Genomic DNA, 19,720 nt, shown 5'->3' with positions numbered 1-19,720 from the left:
TTAGCTTCTGCTGCTAGCCTCTTGTGCTAGCCACTAGCTAGTTGGGCTTGATAGGACTCTCAGACAAACCTAGTAAACAAACTTATAAAATATTACCATGGTATCAAAAATGTATATATATATAATATGTATATGATTTTGGGACCATGGTAATATTTAAGATACAACGTATTTATATGTTTTTGGGACCATGGTAATATTTAAGATAGAACGTATTTATACATTTTAGGGAGTAAATGAGTTACTTCCCGAGTTAACGTTCATGATTTTTGTGGTATTTTGACAAAAGTGTGTCACAGAAATGTGAAAAAGATATCTTGTGGCATCTTGGTGCCTGGGAGCTAAGTTGACGTGAGGGGAGGATCTTCATTTATTCAGGCCAGAGCATTGTGTAATTAGATAAAATTGATTTGTCGCCATCTTGTGTTATCCACAGGCAGCTTTAAAAAGCTTTTGCGGGAGTACAGCATCAATCACGTTTAGACTTTCAGTATACATCCTATTAAAGCGACTAAAGTTTCAACTGAAAATGAAGACTTCAGTCATGTGAAACCAAATTTTTGTTCAAATGTACTGAGCTGCCAGGTTTCATTTGTTTCCCCGCAGCTTATCGTCTCTGGGATGGGAATTTTTGGAGGGGAATTTTCACAAGCGAGAAACTCAAAACATTCACGGATTCTTGAGGCGCAACCAGCGGCGTCTCATGATTGCAAATAAATAAATAAATAAATAAATAAAAGCGCCCGCCGGCCCGTGGCGTTGCAGTTCCGTGATTACCAATTATGCTCAGCCTCCGTTGGAGTGCGGCGCCACGCTTTATCAGCCGGCGTCCTCATTGTTTATTATTACTCCATTATCATTGTGGCTGGTGGAATATTGATTTTTTTTTTTTTTTTTTTTTTTTGCTTGTCATTGCGTAGAAGTCATTCTATAATGGGACACTTTGATTCCTCTGGGAGGCTGGAAGGAGCGATGTGCACCCCTCCCCATCCACAAACCAGTCAACATCATGCACCACATATGCACACACACCTTTTGTCACCCGAATAGTCAATCATTTACTGGGTTGGGTTCATCAATTGAAGTACGATCTAAAGCCTTGTGAACAGCTGCAACATTGCCATTCATATCAAATTACAATAATTAGGGGAAGAAGGCCTGCCGCGAATAGTGAAAAATCATGATGATACCCACTCTAAAAATTGTGTGTTTATTAATAGTTAACACCTTAAATATACAATCCCAAAACACTTTAATATCATTTCAAACCATTCGCAAAGGATTTGAATGAAAGTCCTTTTTTCGCAAAAAGCTGCTCAATGCGCTTCAGTGCCTGCTACAGTATACTTTTTGCGCTCGACAAAGTATTGCAGCCAGCATGACAAAGACACATTCGCAGTGGTTATGGGAATTGGGCAGATTGTATACGCACACGGTGCACAGTGTGAAAACGTCAGAATATACAGCACAATGCGTCTCTACGGCGTTCCCGCAGGGAGGAATGTGCTCGTAAGTCGGCTTGCGCTGACAGACGAGCGGCGGGGCAGCTCGCGGAGAAAGCCGCGATTTGCTAAGTGCGCTGCGAATTGGCAAGAGAACGCACGTTAAAATTCAACCCCCGACTGCTGGAGGACGGGAGACTGTATTTACATGAGCACTGCAGGCGAGCACAATTGAATGAAAAAATAATAACATGTATTTTTAATGCTTCTCTGCCTCTCTGCTGTCCTTATTCCATGCAGAATGAGTGCTTGATTTAAAAAAAATAATGTTAAAATGTTGATGATAAAATAAAATAAAATAATTTTTAATTAAAATAAAAAAATAAAAATTAAAAAGAGAGCAATGATGATGACATGTCAAATTGGTAAAATTACCGAATGAACAATACTGAGCTCTCCAGAAAAAAATAAATAAAAAATGTTGATGATAAATGTTAGTGTTAACTGTTAAGGGTTATGTTTGGATTTCATTTTTATTGCTCTGGTACTCAAACTTTTACGATTTTGAAGGATCAGGCCCGCTATCTAAGGTTGCCAGTGCCACCCTATCTACTGTTGCTGTGTCTATATATAATAATTATAATGTTATACCTAATATACGAAATTATCATACTAAAATGACATTAAATAGTAAAATATTACATTTACTGGTATTTCAATAACTGACCAAACATTTGAATAATTGTGATGCTATAGTTAACAAGCTACTTGATAGTAGCTAGCACCATCTTATCCATCCATCTATGGTAGAAAGTCATTAGCCCAACACTGTTGAGGGATATTGCTGCTGAAGCTAGCTAGCGATTTTAGGTAGCTAGCGCAATCCCATCTATTGATACAGAGTACTATGGGGGAAAAATATAACAGATCATCTTTAAACAACAGTAATATAATATTACATTTTCAAATTAGCTGTTGTCGAAGGATGATATTAGCTATTCACTAGCAAATGTTGAGTTTGTTTTATAACATAATTGAAAATTAACACACAGGAAAAATAACGCATGTACTGTATCTCCAAGACTACATACTGAGTGTATTTGATCATGTGTATGAATATTTGACTCTGTCAGCATTCATACAATGTAAAAACTGCGTTTGAGACCATTATGTATCGTTAATTTACGATGTTATGTGGTAAAAACACCGTCGGCTGTAAAGACTTCATCTCCCAGCATGCCCCGCGGCCGGCGTGTGTTTTGCATGCGGCGGACTGAAAACGTTCAAGAGTGTTTGGGAGGCGGAGAGTCACAGTCGGCTCGCCAGGGGAGCTGTGTGTGTGTGTGTGTGTGTCGGCCGGGCAGCAGGAGGAGCTCGCACCGACCGGAGAAGACGACGAGAAGAAAAGGGAGGAAGGGGTGGGAAAAAGAGAGAAAAGAGACCCAATTGAAAGAAAGACGCGAACGCTGCGCGGATGAAGAAAGCGGAGCGGCGACGGTCGAAAGGCTCGCGTGAAGTTTGCCGCTTGAAACATGGACAGACGGGGTGTCGACTAGGGACAAAAACACGGCAGAGAGACACGTCGGCGGGAGGTGAGCGACCGTTTCTGGGTTAAAACAGCAGCCGAGGAGGGACTTAACAGGGGACGTTGTTGGAAACCTCACATCTGGCTTTGTTGAAGTTCGCACGACGGGTATCGAACATCTGGACCCGATGTTTCTTTTTTCTCTTTCTGCTGCTGATTGCTCGCAGTATGTAGCTTGTTTATTTAAAAATGAGGTGCACAAATGTGGTTATGCATGGATGAGGTGGCCATACAAAAGATGTTCGTCTTTTTTTGTTCGTCTTCCGCCCACTTAACAAATCTGACCATTGACTATACAGTGTAGTCGTCCTTAAAGGGTTGGGGAATCTAAGGCCCGTGGGCTGTATATGGCCCAGAAGCGCGTTTGAGCCGCTGTGCAATTCTAGACCAAAATATGTGTAAATGCTCATAAAATGTACTTCTCGTCAGAATGACCCATAAACTAATTTGTAATTTTTATACTTTCCAGCGATTTTTAGGCTAATGCAAGGTGTCCACGGGTCCCGCCCAAAACTGTCTGAAATACGATTTTTCGCAAACTAATGCCAATTATTGTTAAAACACATTGTTTGGGTCGTAAAATGCACACATAAAATATGCATTAGCTCCCACATAAACATCCTATATAATTATTTTTTCCTAAATAAAGCCTCTCAATTACCGTTAAAAGTATTGTTCAGATTTTAAAATGCACAAAAAACACATTTGTTTTTTCCATTTTCAGCTAGTAAATGTATCCTTTGCAAAAAATAAAATAAATTTTATATAATAATAAATATCAAATTTGCCCTTAAAACTGATATTTGATCATTTACATACATCGTACACAGGTGGTGAAATTCACAAAATAATCCATATGTTCTGTGCAAATGTAATAAATTTGTTACTAGCATTTTAGCATGTTAGCATAAAAGAGATCAGAATAATCAAAACCATATTTTATAGTGTAAAGGGAGAATTTAGTTAGTTTGGCCACAATAAAGTACATTTAACATAAATGAATAGTGACATAAAAATAAGCCCAAAATGGTATTAAATTGGCATGCATGGAGCTGCAGCTACCCTAAATGCAACATTTCTTGTTAGGCAATTTCATCACAAACAAGCACATGTGCGCAGGTTAAGTACACAAACAGGTTTCCCCCATTTTGGACTCTGCAGCTGAGTGCGGATGTGAGCTGCTTGGGATTTAAAGGCGCATAGGAAGGAAGGAAGGGGGGGGGGGGGGGGGGGGGGTATCACAGTGGACGTGGACAAGAGAAACTGCAAGGGGCGCTTGCCAAGAATTCAGCTTGTTGTGAGCCAGGCGTGGATGTTTGCAGTGGAACAGGGTGGAGGTGGGGTGGAGGCAGTAAAGGCAGTAACAGCAAGCATCACACTTAGTCATGTTTAAACTGCTGTGTTGTCTTGTGGTCATATAACACATTGGGATCAATGCATTGAACACAAAGGTCTCAAGTCCAGTTCATCTCCCTTGGTTGTAGACTACTACTTGTGTTAGCTTCTCATGCTAGCCCCTCGCTAGCGTGCCGGTTTGATAGGAGCCGCGGCCAAAGCCAGTATCGACTAGGTTTTTGCAAAAGTGGGACTTTGGATCTTCTGTGACAGGTTTTGTGTATTTGAGTCCGTTTGTGCTGTTTGACAAGGTTCAAGGAGCACAGTCATGGGTATGATTGAACATGAGAATTGGTTGTGTTAGGTAAAAGCAACTTTCCATGAACAAAGGACTGATTTGGATCTTCTGTTTCAGGTATTCAAAATCTGTTTGTTAGAGGCACAGCTTTCAACGTTAGCGTCCTGCGTTAGCCACTACCTCGTTGGTTTAATGGACTCTCAGCTGAACCTGGTAAAAAAAAAAAACAGCTTTTTGTTAACAAGCTAACTGCCGATTGTTTAGCCACTAGTGCCAGTAGTCGTGCATTTGACTTGGATAGATTGTTGCATTGATACTAGTTTTATTTTGATAAGTTTCTACTTCCCATTCCTGTTTGGTTGACGGTACTCTACGGTATCGACCAGCTTTTTACAAACAAAGGACTTTAATATGTTTACGTTTTCTCTGACAGGTGTTGTGCATTTTTGTCTATTTGTTTGGTTTGTCAAGGAAAAGTACTAAGGACAGATACTGCTACGTTAGCTTCCTGCTCTAGCCAGGTTGATTGAACTTTCAGAATAAAAATGTATCGACCATCATTTTGCGAAACACTTTTATTTGGATCTTTTATAAGATGTGTTGTGTGTTTTAGTCCGTCCTGTTTGTGCAGTTTGACGAGAAGGAGCAGTGAGTAGAGACTGGCATGTTAGCTACTTACGCTACGCTCAGCCCAAACTTTTTGTGCGCTCACCACCGTAAGTTAGATCTTCTGTGACTGGTGCCGTTTGAAAAGAAGGATGCTGAGTAGAGTTGTAGACTGCTACGTTAGCTTCCACACTATCCGCTGACTGGTTAGCCAACCAGTGTCAGTAGTCAAGTGGCTGCTGACTGAGCTCAAGTGTTGGTTCAGTTAGGTTGCATTTAGCACTGATTTGGTAGGTTTTACTTCTCATTCATATTGGTTTGAGAGGAGTCTCAGCCAGACCTAACTTTTTATGAACAAAGAACTTCTCTTGTTCACAAAAAAGAGCTTTTCTTGTTAGCGCTTCACCGACTGGTTAGCTGCTACATGCTGTTACACGTGCACGTATATTTAAAAACAAACAAACACTACAGTACTATGTTAACAAAGCATTTGTTTCTGTTTTCTTTTTTTCCAGACACCATTGTACAAAATGCGCCGGCAGCCTGGTCCATGTTAAAGTAATGGAAACACTACGTTTGGTGGCCACTGCCACGCATCTGTGGGAATACGCGAGCGGCTCGCATGGCTAGTCGTGTCGAGCCTGTCAGCCGATACGCTCAGGAACGCCATGCTAAAGTGGCGCGAAAATAACCAGGAGCGCTCTGTTCACGCAGAGGGAAAACGCTGGAAAAAGTTGGTGGAAAATCTTGTTTTTTCGCCTCGTTTTTGATTCCCCCGCTTTTTTATTATTTTGACCTAGATACTTCTACAAGGCACTTACATTTTGGCCAATCACATCTAAATGCAACCTACTTTTCTGTGAATAGTAATGGATGGAATTCACAGCCTGGCATAGTGAGGATGTAAGTGGCAAAAGGATGGGAGCCATATGAAGAGGAGGAGGACTAGCTGGAACCAGCAGAGCACAATGGCCCACACCAGTTTGCTGCAGGGGAAGCGCTTTTACTGCCGGGAATGGGTCTTCCACAAGATCCAGCATTGCCTTCAGGAGAAAAGCAGCAACCTGAGCGGGGGGACCGGCACCCCCAGTAAGCAGCCCCCTGGCGGAGGCGTGGGCAACCCAAGCAGCTTGACGTCAGGCTCGGTGAAAAGTGGGAACTCCTGGGGGGTGTTGCTGGTCGGCGGTCCCGGCAGTGGGAAAACGGCGCTGTGCACGGAGTTGCTGTGGCCCACGTCGACGCAGGGAGCCCAGCGAGGCCTGCACCAGCAAGGCCTCGCCTTCCACTTCTGCCGGGCGGACGACTCGGACACGCTGTGCGTCGCCGGCTTCATCCGCGGCCTGGTGGCGCAGATCTGCCGCAGCGGGCTGGTGCCGGGATATGAGGAAAAGGTGCGCGACCCGGCCGTGCAAGGCGCACTGCAGCCCGGCGAGTGTGAGAGGAACCCCACCGAGGCGTTTAAAAGGTAACAACGGACATAATATTGGGGGTTCACTCCCAAAAATGTATTTATATATTTTTAATGTTTTTTTTATACAAGCGCAAACAAAAGGCTTTGATACAGATTCTGACATGAAGAGGTCGCTTAAAGCAATGGTAGTTATTACTAGAGATCAGCCAGGGCCATGTTGCAACAAGCTCTTTTTGCCAGTGTTTTCAACAGGTTTGTGAATAATGATGAAACTTAACTATATTCTAATGCTAATTGCTGCATAACGGAAACAGAAAAAAAAAAAAAAAGAGAGACTAATCTTTCTTTTGGTAGGTTCCATGTTTTTATAGCAATAGAACACAATATTCTGTGGGCCTTGCAAAATCAGTCAAAATCCAGTAAAATAGCCGGGAGTGAAGGGGGTTGCTTCAGTGAAAATGACTGGGAATGAATGAGTTAAGTAGTTATTTTATTTTACAAACAAGGCCCAAAAATTACTCTGACCTTTTTATAATCATCTTCAGGTGCTTCCAGGTGACGTTGGAAATGTGCTTTTACCTCCCAATGTACAATTGCAAAGACAACCCTTCCCCCTATCACCTCCTGACCCTGATGCACCCTTCCCCCATTTTTTTTTCTACTGTCACTCACACTCATTGCATAGCTCCACCTCAGCAGCCTCATTGCATGCCTGGGTAGGTTTTCCCCCCGGTTTGGCATTCCGGACGGGACTATGCCGATATTTCTGTGTCACTTGGGTGCTATGAGTCCGCTAACAGATTCACCCGCTGACCCGAGCGACAACTTTATCATAATGTCTGCAGGTCCGGACAAGTCTCGCAGTGGATCCGTACGGATCCGTACACGAGTGTGAGTACGGCTTGTCGTACTGTAGGTCAGTCGTCGTGTGTGCGCGCGCGCTGAGCACTCACATTTCTCGTCTAGCCATCTGCTGACGCTTGTTGCACCCTCTGAACACTTCACGCACACACACACGCACACACACACACACACACACACACACTGGAAAAGTAGGTCACGGCAAGGTAAACCATTTTTTAAACGCTCACCAGAGTCAACACACCTTTTATTTCCCGCCCCCACCTGACACTCTCGTTCCCAGGGAAGCACTTGTCATCTGGTCATAATCATGAGGCTGCAGTTTACCCACGGCTGTGACTCTAATTTGACCCCCCCCCCCCCCACCCCCACTAGACAAAAAGCGGGTTACCGAAAGGGCTAAAATAGTTTGAACCTAAGCAGGATGCACTACTTGGCGCATGCCGACAGCATTTTGCATTTATGGAGCAAGTGTTCTTTCACACTTTCACCCTCAAGGACTAAGGATACGTTTAAACTAAAACTCAAAAGTTTCACGTTACGACTGACCTGAAATAAATGTCAGAAAACTTAATAAAATACTATGCCTCTTTTGAATAACTCTTTTTGCATATTAAGTCATTTCTGGACTACAAGGTACACCTGACTATAAGCCGCGCTAGCTTAATCTGGGGAATATTTGAGTTTGTAACACATTTAAGACACACCCGACTGTAAACCCGCACGTGTTTTAATGTTACCGCACCGGTGGTTCCCGCTACTTTCTTTTCCATAATGAGGGCGTAAATTGTCTCGCTCTGGTTCTGTCTCTCCTACTGTATTTGGGCTCAATTGGTTTGTTTTGCTCTGCCTGACCCTCTTGCGCTTCCTTTATAGTGTGCCCCCTTGTGATCTGATGGATAAGCCGCACCTTTGTATTAGCCGCAGTCAAATGCAAGTGAAAAAAGTAGCGGCTTGTAGTCCAGAAATGACTGTATATGGATTACATTTTTAATGCATGTAAGTAATACAACTTCAACGGGAAACATTAGTAGTGGTGAATGTGTACACTTCGCTAAAGTAGCAACATTGTTTTGGTTGTACACATTGTCGACCATTTTCCGCATTCAATCAGAACCAAACTTACACTCAGCACAATTGTTTTTGAGCTAAATTATTTCATTGAATAATGTAAGGCTTGTCATACACAAATAATAGGATCAGTCTTCCTGGTGTCATGGTATTTGGATTTTAGGGTACGAGGACTGACAAAAAAGAACATAGCATGAAACCAACAGCAGTGGCTTTGTATCCATTATTGTTCTGAATAACATCTATAGACGTTGCACAAACTCATACTGAATGCATATCGAGAATGTGCCTCGTTTTTGCAGTTCACCATTTTATAAATGATAATGATGTCGTTTAAAAACAAACAAACATGTGAGAGCCGTTTTGAGCTGATCCTGAACTGAGGATCCCCCCCCCCCCCAAAGCACTTCGATGAATAATATCTGATGTGAACACAACCTCGGGATCATCATACATAAATTACCTGATCATTCACCCGGGTGTCTGTTTTCAGGGTGCCAGGTTTATTGGCACTTTATGACAAAAGAATAAAAAAGAAATGGACGGGAGTAAAATTTTATCGTTACTCTAGCATGACAGACCTTGGGATAAAAATTCACAAGCGGGTGCGCTTGTTTTGACTACAAACTTCCAAGGCTACTCAGTAAAGAGCTATACAGGTCGCATTTAATAAAGGGTGTTAATAAAAGATTTTTTTTTTCATTTTTGGAGCATTCAGCCTCCACCGACTCCCGTCCAGCTGTGACTTTCAGCCAGTGAGTGCATGCGAGAGGCCCCTGCCAAATTCTTTGTCCTAGTCAAAGGCAAACAAGTCGGTTTGTTGATAGTAATCGCCAGTCGCGTGTTAATGCAGAGAAACTGGTTCAGACACGGGTTGACGTCCGCGCCGTGCAAGACGATCGCTGCTTTTCCCACTATGTGCTTGCGGCCAAGCTAGACTTGAGGCATTTTGAGCACAGATTTGAACGGTTTGTTTGTCCAGTCTGTACACATTTGCAATGTACCTGCACATTTCTCTTGTAAATGTCGTATTCTAGCTATGTGTTTTTCGTTTGACGCTTGCAGGAAACACTGGCGGTTTGATGGTTTGGGAACAGGTTTGTGCAGTTGCAGGAGTCGGTTACTCATTGCTGACTCACGAGCCATCAAATACAAAAAAATAGATCTAAGAGTTGTCACAATCATGTCATTTCAAGGAATAAAAAGCTGATGATTGATGACAATTGAAGAAATGCGGTAGCTGTGACAGGATAATTGCTATCCCAGGGCTTATTTACCCATCACTTTGTGTTCAAATGATGAGTTGGTTAAAATCACATTGAGTCGCATTGTGTACACTACAAAAATAAAAAAAATCAATCACTCATCAAGGGTAATACTATAGCACAGGGATCCTTAAAAAGTCTTAAATTTGACTTTCCGAAAGCCCTTAATTATCCAGAAAAAAAGCTAAAAAAATCTATGTTTAAAAACAATTCCAGATGTGTTTGGAAATATTTGTGTTGTTTTTAAGAGATTTTAATATTTTGCACTTTTGCGTAATAAATCATCGTATGTGGATGAGGCCCTAAAGTGTTTTAAGTGTTACTCCTTTTTTGTGCAGTGTTTTGTCCAAATTTGCTGAAATAGTCTGACAGGGCTTCACAATTGTTGTGCATCGTTTGTTCAGCTGTTGTAGTGTTGCATCGCCACAAGACCTTTCCGTTGACAGTCTTCCTTTTGAAGTAGCGTACGAACTGATCACATGTAGGAGTGATGAGAGGCTTGTTAAGAAAGACGAGATGCCTTTAAGCAAATATTCCAATACAAAAAAAAAAAAAAGTAGCGATTAGCTATTAATTGAAAAAAGTTGATCAACGGTGTTATGTTTGCATGAAAACAGCGTTCCGCAGCGTGCAAATGACTTCTAAAAGTTTTCAGCGTCGGTTATTTTTTATGCGCATGTCACAACTGTGGTGGTAAACAACAATGGCAGATCACAGCTACACGGCACTACTGTGAGGCTGTGAGCTGTGGTGTTGTGCTACATCAACAACACAGAGCCGAACCAGCTTACATGACCTTAAAAATAAAAGTTTTTTAAAATGATTTGATGGCTTTTTAAAAAAAAAATGCACCAGGAGTGCAGTGTAAATACAAACATGGTAAAGACTCTCTATAACCTCCACTAATAAACTAGACTAAATTTAGCTCCTTCCTGACACACACATTTCTTAGTTTCTCACTTGAGATGCATCTCTTCAACAATCAATTCCTGGACATCAGTTACTACTTACCTCTTCGCCAGGCTTTGACACCATCTTGTGGTGTCCGAGGGGCTGCTTAGAATTCTAGCCTGGCATGCGCACATTGCAGATTTGTGTAGCTCTAGCTGGAATACAGGGATGTGATTTGACCAAAGTGAAATTATCTGAAAATTTAGCCGGGGGTCTGGGGGCCGCTGGCACCCAGCTAGGTCCAGGGCAGTACCCTGGTGGGGGGACAAGGGGGGCACAGCCCCCCGGAGCTCATGGGTTTTCCGTGTTTTTAAGTACTTTCAATGCACTCACATGACAAAGAAATAGACAAAACAACAGCATAAATTTTCAATGTATATTGAACTATCCCATATAAAATGGCAGTTTTAGTCAACTCAAAATCAGTCACATTCAAAAACATTGGACTGCCTTTGCTTTTAAAAACTATCACTGAGAATATCATCATATAACTAATGTGATTACTAAGTTAACACATAAATAATGTTGAAGAGTTCAAATTTCATGAACAAATAATTGTATCATGACCAAATGAAAAGTAACTCATATTAGAGCATATCACAAATGTCTTTGTTATAGCAGAAGATGTTATCTGTCGGAGTCATGTGCATACACAATGAACTACAAAAAAAAAAGAAAAAAAAAATCAGATTTTTTTTTTGAGATAAAAAAAAGCGTAATTCCGCGAATTAGCGGAAAAATCACATCCCTGTGGAATAGTATTTCATAGACAATTATTACTCATTGTAAGGTACTGTAGTCATGTCATGTTTAGGTTGTGTGCCCTGCGACTGGCAGAAAGTACTTTACCACTATCGTTATCGCACATTTCAAACGAAACAATTCCAAACAATGATCAATTTGTCAGCTTGTAATTGGAATCGGTTTCCCAACTCGTCACTAGTTGACTGGATTTTGTCCGTCTGTTTCCAACTGCCGCTGGACCTACAGGCCTCCCAACATGCCTTTTCCTTCAGGACAAAAGAACTGGCTTCAAACGGGGGGGTAGGGGGAATTAACGCAGTCATGTGGGCCCAATGAATTCCAGCACTTTTGTTTTTGCTGATGGCACCAAAGTGTTGAGTTTAGTAGGTGTGACCTTATCTGGCTGCGCGGTTCAGCTTCTGCTGCAGCCCCATGATAAATTGCCAGAGATTTAAGTATTGAACCAAATATTTTATACCTTTTACCGTGCAAGAAATAGGCCGCAGTTGGGATTATGTACTTCAAGTAAATCGATTTATTATGCATTTCTGGCAACAACATCAAACACTAACAAGCGGCTTTGTTCCAAATGAGCTGTTGATATTATGTGTCAATTCATACCGGCTCAGTAGTCTCTAAATAACATTTAACAGAACAGGGAAGTTTTCAGCTCATGGGAGCGAGACTCGAGTGGCAAAAAGCCAGAAAGGAGGAAAAAACATCTAACAGGTTTCCTCTTGGGCAATTGTGGGGAAATTGGCCATGTCACATGTTTTATTGCAGATTCTAAACACAATTCAAAGCTGAGCACGTTTCAGTTTCCACTGTACTAAACCAGGACAGATTTTAATGGCCAGTCGTGGGCGCTTTGTGTATTTCTTTTCCACTCAAAATTAGGGCCACATTTTAGCAAGCAACAACAAAACTTTCACTTCCATCCACCCCCTTCCTCTTGTGACGCATCAAGTCCAGTAGAGCAGAAGAGGAGAAACGGCAGCAGCAAACGGTACAATGATGACTCAGCACTCTGTGGCTACCCTCTGTCTCAACATTACTGGGGGATATTATGTGAGTGTAAAAAAGGCATAAATGTAGTGTACAGAAGAGTTCAGTCTTCCTCATACTGCAGAGAAGTAAAAAACAAACTTTTTAAAAAAAGAAAAAAAAAAGAAAGTTGAATTAGCTCAAATTGGACTTCTAGACTTCTAACAACTGCTTCTGATTACTTTGGTCCTCATAAAGTCGTTGACCTGGATGAAAAGCTTGAAGGATAATCCAGATTTGGCAGGAAACTTTACCGGCCACTCTAAAGAGTGCGTCGGGTTCGCGGAGATTCCCCACACGCCACAATGTCGACGGGAAACGGGCGGAGGTCGGGGGTGAGTTGAAGGGGGATGAAATTTCAGATTGGCAGCATTGGCTTGCTCATCAGGAATGCGCACCTCGCTTAGACTTGGAAGAGCTTGGGGGGTTTGCGCTAGTTATCTGAGGCATGCGTGCTGGCTAAAAAAAGTAGCATGTGTATACGATTTGAAATTATTAATCAGCGTAATAAATAGTATGGCAGATAAATAAACAGGGGTAGTAACAATATACTACTTCTACTGGAGCACTTTGTCAGCGTTCCGCATGCAACTCCAGTTTGACCTACTTAAGCTGTTTGTTTGTTTTTCAACTGACATTTAGAAGCTAATTTGGGATGGACACCATTCCAGATGCAGCCCTCAACGTTGTTGCCGCAGAAATTAAAACTAAAACAATTCGGTCTCTTCTATGTGACGGGTCCCATGACTAAGAAATTAAAGACATCATGACACTTGATCTCAGAAGATTGAACATTGATAATAGATGGCAAATTTGGCTCTTTTTCTTCACGTAAAGCCCAATCATGGTAAACCAAACCTTCATGCGTTTCCTTCTTGACCAAGAGGACTTTGAGAGGAATTTGAGAACACATCGGATACATTTGAGGGTAAACAAGAAGATCCCTGTAAAGAACACAGTTACAGTATTCTTGTGATGTTCTTTGTAAAAATATAGAAATGAGAGAATCTGAGGTGACTGATTCCCTCTGAACAAGGTGAAGCATCCGTGCTAAATAAATCGTTGAATCAATTATGTAATCATCGTTGAACGCTTTGTCCCCCAACTCCTAAGATATTTTCTTCTTATGAGATTGTTAGGCTATGAAAACTCTATGAAAACGGTGGACGTGAGCAGGCGTGTTCGGGGTCAACATCCGTAAGAATGTCACTAATGCTATACAGCCCCAGCGGAGTCGCATTAGTTATATGCATTCAACTCTCAGAGCTGACGGAGCGTTATCCCAAAATGTCAACGTTTTGAAAAAGATCTGTGAGGACAAGTATGCGTATCAAGTTTCTTTACAAAGGGACATTGAAAACACCGTAACAGACATGCCAGACAAGACTAGTTGTTTTTGTCAAGCTGTCCAAGCACAAAACTTTTCAAAGCCATAGACTGGCCTTGAAGTCAAGATCACATTAACCAAGAAAAGGCAAACTTTGAGGAGTTGATTCAAGTGAAAAAGCAGGTCAAGGCATGTAGAAATTGGCAAAAGACGAGGAAAATTGTATAATAAACTGAGAAGTTTGAAAAATGCATCATGAGATCTAAATGATGAGTAAGCACGTCATCTTGAGAATAAATGCCGTGCTTTTGAAACAAAGACCCCTAAAGTATTTTGAAGACCAACACGCATCTTAACTCTTTGACTGCCAAAAACGTTAAATAACGTTTCGTAAAATCCTATGGAGGAGTGCCAAAGACGTTAATAGACGTTTTTTTTTTCAAAACAGGTGAAACTAACCATTTTCTATTGTTGATTACTCAAAAACGGAATAAGGTAGAAACAAACCTTTTTTTTTTTGATGGAAGATGAGAGTCCAATCTTGTTTTGGCAGTATGTGTGTTTCCATAGTCCAAACACATAATTTTCTATGGACCTTGAAAGATCAGTCAAAATGCTTAAAATCGGCTGGCACCCACGGCATCCCTTTTCTGAAAACGTCTGGCAGTCAAAGAGTTGAGTACATGGTGGTCCTCGGTTTACCACTGGACTGAAATAAAAACAATTTTGGGGAGGTTATGAGCTAAGCTGTGTTATGTTCGCTATAGACGACAATGAGATAAGACTTACGTACACATTCAGGTTCTGACGCTGTAGTAACGGAACTAAGTCAGATAATGAGGAGCCACTTTACTACAAGACTGCCCTGATGACCAGCTTGTGTTATGTCGCTCCTGGTCAGGGTCATCCTTGTAATTTCATTTTTAGCAGCCCCCTTCTAATGAGTTGTCTTATTGCTTGATGCTGCCTTAACCTTGCAACGACGTCAGTCGTCCAACAGCAGTGCGCGAGAGTGCAAACATGACAGATGGTGAGTGCATTAAATGTCTTTCACACCGTGTCTTCTGTACAGCACTTGGCATCAACTCAGACATATGTCGAGGACTCGAGCAAGAGGAGCACACTCGGACATGCTCGGCAAAGTGGCTTTTGTTGCGCTCGCTTTGCCTTAATATCCCACAGAGTTGTCTTTTTGTCTGCCGCTCTTGTCTTTTGACTCTTCGACAGCCCAAAAGTAGCTGAATTGCGCGAGAACAATGGTCCTTTGTCCGGCCCGCTTGCTGTCACTGTGGATTTGATTGTCTCGGTAGGCAACACTATTCACGCCCAGTTCATCCCCGTGCGTGGACATTCCTTTTGGCAACGCTCCCAGATGGCACGGCAGGTTCTCCGCGGGCTTCAGCCATCAGGAGAGATTAGCCGAGGAAGCCCGAGTAAGACCACAATCAAGCGGGGAAAATCGTCTTAAGGGTGTTAAGAGATTTGCAAAAAAGGAGCACCAAGGGGGTAGATGTTTCTATTAGCCTTGTTAGGACTGTTTCTAGATCAGTGTTCCCAAACCTTACATTACATAAATCTCAAGGCACACAAACAAATGAAAAGTATACATCGCTGGAGTACCACCAAAATCATCACTTATCCAGGGGACCGTCAACTGGAATCCAATCATTTACTCCCACCAACAAATATAATAGATATACACGTTTTTGAACGGGTGAGCATGCGAGACGGTCTCACCCATGTGAAATTCAGGTTTGTAAGCTAATTTAATGACTAACAGATCCCTATAGATGGCGGTGTTGCGACTGATTTGAGATCAGTGCAGCTTTTGAGTGTATATGTAAATGACGTCATGTGGAAAAGTCACGTTCGAGCCATACAGTGAGTCAGCGTCACTCATAGCACTTTTTTAATGGTATAGTATGAAATGTATGATTATTTTGACATTGAAAACCCTTTTGTAGTCTTTTTTTGTAACTCATTCCCTCCCAGCTACTTTCACTGAAGCAACCCCCTTTTGCTCCCGGCAGTTTTACTGGATTTTGACTGATTTTGCAAGGCCCACAGAATGTTGTGTTCTACTGCTATAAAAACATGGACCCTACCAAAAGAAAGATTAGAGTCTCTTCTTTCATCAGAAAAAAGTATATTTGTATCTGTTTCTGTTTTACAGCAATTAGCATTAGAATATAGCTAAGTTTCATCATTATTCACAAACTTGTTGAAAACACTGTCAAAAAGAGCTTGTTGCAACATGGCTGATCTCTTATACTCTGCTGCCACCTGCTGGCCATTTTTGTATTAACTGCCATTGTTTTAAGCAACCTCTTCAGATCAGAAACGAAACATAAAAAAACGTATAAATATGTTTTTATACGTTCTTGGGAGCAAATGAGTTAATGGTTTGCAGTGTCACAAAAGCAAAACAAGTTTTCTGCTCTTGACATGTTTCTTCCCACAAAAAGCTCATTTTTTTTCTCAGATTTTTGTTCAGAAACTGATGTTTTGGGTGCAGGTGGCTTTGGAGCAAGTTCTGCTCTCTTGTTTCATGACGAAGCAATGTCATATCCCAAACAGAGCGTGCATCACCTTGGAAGGTGACCGATTCTATCCGTGCAATGGCCTCTTTGTGTGGAATTAAAAAGTAGCTTTGCCTGTGCTCACGTTTTCGTATTGATTAATTGATTTGTCCAACCCTATTTTTAAATGCTTAATTAACGTGGGCCCAGATTAAAATGTCACCAACCTGAACTCTTCAGATCCTTTATCGCTGGCGGTTGAGCTCGAAGTAATTTAATGAGTCTCGGGAAATGACATTTTGCCCGCAATACGCCCGCGGCGCTCACGCAGGAACAGAGGAGCTCAAAGAGGACCTCAAATACGTTTGTTGACCGCTGCGGTTCACTTAGCATTCATGTGCGACATTAGCAGTGGAGCTTACAGATTCCATGTCTGGCTAGCAGCTTGCCGTTGCTGGAATGGTTAATGTAGCGTTTAAACAGCCAACTTGTAATGCGACGTCTAATTCCGAGTGTTCCACGTCATGTTTGCTTCATTGCGAGATGCCGTGCGGCCGGGTTGGTTTCAATTCGCAGTCCACATTCAATGCTGCTGTTGCAGCAAAATATAATATTACATATGAATAATAATAGCATCTCAAGACATTAGCTCACAGGCCGCTACAAAATGGCCCAATGAATTATAAATGCATCTGCTGCGGGCCGAAATAATGTGCAGTGGACTGAATGGATGCGTACTTAACGTCGACTCAGAAAGTCCTGTCCTTCACATCAGAGCTGTCGTGCTTCACACAAACAGTCGTTAGTTATTGCCTGAGTAAGTTCATCATAAAAAGTAGGCCAGGGGTTGTCAAACTTTTTGGATCCAGAGAACCCTTACAGGGAAGAAATGTTTTCAAGGACGGATCCAGTCCAGCCTCCCCCGTCGCTTAAAAGTGTTGTAAACTCTTCCGCATACAGGAGATGCTATGTGTTAGCCCTCCTATGGCGTTTCCCATTAACTCATTCACTCCCAGTCATTTTCACTGAAGCAACCCCCTTCGCTCCCGGCTGTTTTACTGGATTTTGACTGATTTTGCAAGGCCCACAGAATATTGTAGCTCAAATTCTTGCTCACAAGTCAAGACAAAAACATTGTCCGGATGCCTCTTATCTCAAAAAAGGCTTTCTTCGTGTACTAAAACACCCCCCCCCCCCCATCCTGTCCCAGATGCGTGCTCTTGCCTCTCCTGAGCGCCAAGCCGCCGCCACAGGCTCTCTTCCTGCTGGTGGACTCCGTGGACGAGGGCAGCCAGCTGGGCGAGGCGGAACAGAGGTCGCCGCCGGGCTCCCCCAGGACCATCGCCGAGCTCCTCGCCAGTCATCACGAGTTCCTGCCGCCGTGGCTTCTGCTCATCTGCTCGGCACGGAGACAGAACAAGGCCATTACTAAATTATTCACAGGTAAAAAAACAAAAGTTTAATTAAAATTATATATATATATATATATATATATATATATATATATATATATATATATATATATATAAATCTCCTCGCATAACACTTGCTCATCTTGATACTTTCAACCTGAAACCTCATTTGCTGCCAAGTAGTATCTCGAGCATCTCGACGTGCCCGAATGAGATCGGGGTCGCCGGTGCGGCGCTCACCTGATGTCCCTGTGACACTAGCTGCTGTTATCTTGTCAGGCCAGCAGCCGCCATCCCATTAATCAACACGCAACGCTGCCTTTCCAAAAGCTTTCCAGCGCCCAGGTCGTTTATGTACAATGAAACTGAAATAACTGCAGACACAACCCCACACGATGGCACCGTTTTGCATATTTTATTTTTGCCTTACAGCCCAAAGCTGAGCATTGTGAAAATATGTTTGGAATGATACCACATGCTTCCAAGGTGAGAATTTGCAGTGTATTGTGTCAGACGGAACAATAGGGTGACAAGCTGCACAAAGGAAGTGGAGGAGACATCTTGTCTTTTGTCTTGCTTCTTTTTGCTCATTTTGACGCCTTTCCGGTTGCTCTGCCATTACAGCCATGCTATGAGTATACAGTACACGACTTCTTGTTTTGTGTCAGATTACTGTGCCTACAGCCGCACATGTTTTAAATAGAAAAATGAAGACGTTGAATATATACACATTCTGAAATAATGATTATCTTATATGAATTTACAAACAGATTTCCGTGTGTGAAATTGGGGCCTGTTTAAAGGATGGTAGATTGGATCACTGACTAGCACGGACGGGTGTAGGGGTATTGGAGGACTGCAGTGCAATCTGGTCACGATCACCAGACATGGCAAAGCCCACTTTTTGTGTACCACTCAAACCCCCCCCCCCACACACACACACACACTTGCAAGTAACTGACTAGATTAGATTCTGGACGGCCATCGCAGTGCAAAGAACCCTCACTATTTCGCAAACACTGGCTGCACAGATGTTAACATTTTGGATTCAATTTTGTTGCTTTAATTTGGCATTTTGAACCGCGCTGCGTGTTCGAGTACCTGCATCAAATATTTTCAGGGGTCCATTAAACACGGCATCTCCTGCAGACTACTGCGTAGTACTCAAGATCGCTGCCCGTCTGTTGCTGTTTTGGAGGGTTTTTCATCTCGGAAAAATGTGATAAACAGCTGTTATCTTCCTCCTCTTCGCTCTCGACCGCCTCCTTTCACTTTTCCTTTTTAGTGGCTCTTTGATGGCGGCTGGGCCTTCGACAAGCTCTGCTTCAAATTGCCCGGCAAATGGTTGTAAACAATCTCGCCGACGGGCTCCTTTTGAACACAGGAACTCGCTCATCACATGTGATTCCACCATTTTGTAAGGAACGAAGGCCATAGATTTTAATATCAGCCTTCTTTCTTGCGCGTGTTGCTATGCGAACGTTTGCTCCTGGATCTGTTGTAGCACCTCATTTATTTTCTTATTGAGTTTGTGCGCTGACACGTTTCCGCATTGTATACAATAGCCTTGGCTGTCCTCCTTTGCGGACGCTTTTAGCAGCACGTTTTGCTTTGTCTGGATTCAGTCTTCCGCTTTGAGTCGACTACAATAATGACTTTACTTCTTGCAGGCATGCACACAAACAAAATAGCGTTACCCATTCATGTGGCCTGCCTGCATTCATTTGTATCAGAAGTACATTTTCGTCAGGCAGGACAGTATCTTAAACAGGCCACTTAAGTACAGCGGGTCCTCGGTTTACAGCAGTGTTATGTTTCTCTGACACTGACATACAGACGCTCAATTGTG

General features: G+C 42.4%; 1 protein-coding gene and 1 long non-coding RNA gene across 2 annotated transcripts in view; one reads left to right on the top strand and one right to left on the bottom strand.

The window, feature by feature from the left end:
• Nucleotides 1-2,724: 2,724 nt before the first annotated feature.
• Nucleotides 2,725-19,720, top strand: part of ankrd50 (ankyrin repeat domain 50) — a 34,224-nt gene continuing 17,228 nt past the window's right edge. Inside the window, exons 1-3 of the mRNA XM_077577424.1 lie at nucleotides 2,725-3,034; nucleotides 5,782-6,731; nucleotides 17,670-17,902. Coding sequence (XP_077433550.1) covers nucleotides 6,196-6,731; nucleotides 17,670-17,902 — 769 coding nt within the window. The 5' untranslated portion in view covers nucleotides 2,725-3,034; nucleotides 5,782-6,195. The remainder of the gene's footprint in view (nucleotides 3,035-5,781; nucleotides 6,732-17,669; nucleotides 17,903-19,720) is intronic.
• The window catches only part of LOC144058843 (uncharacterized), a 50,413-nt gene continuing 37,463 nt past the window's right edge, over nucleotides 6,771-19,720 (bottom strand). Inside the window, exon 3 of the long non-coding RNA XR_013295496.1 lies at nucleotides 6,771-17,855. This is a non-coding gene — a long non-coding RNA (uncharacterized LOC144058843). The remainder of the gene's footprint in view (nucleotides 17,856-19,720) is intronic.

Source organism: Vanacampus margaritifer, chromosome 10 (assembly GCF_051991255.1).
Source record: "Vanacampus margaritifer isolate UIUO_Vmar chromosome 10, RoL_Vmar_1.0, whole genome shotgun sequence".
NCBI lineage: Eukaryota > Metazoa > Chordata > Actinopteri > Syngnathiformes > Syngnathidae > Vanacampus > Vanacampus margaritifer.
This window is presented reverse-complemented; position numbering and strand designations above follow the sequence as displayed.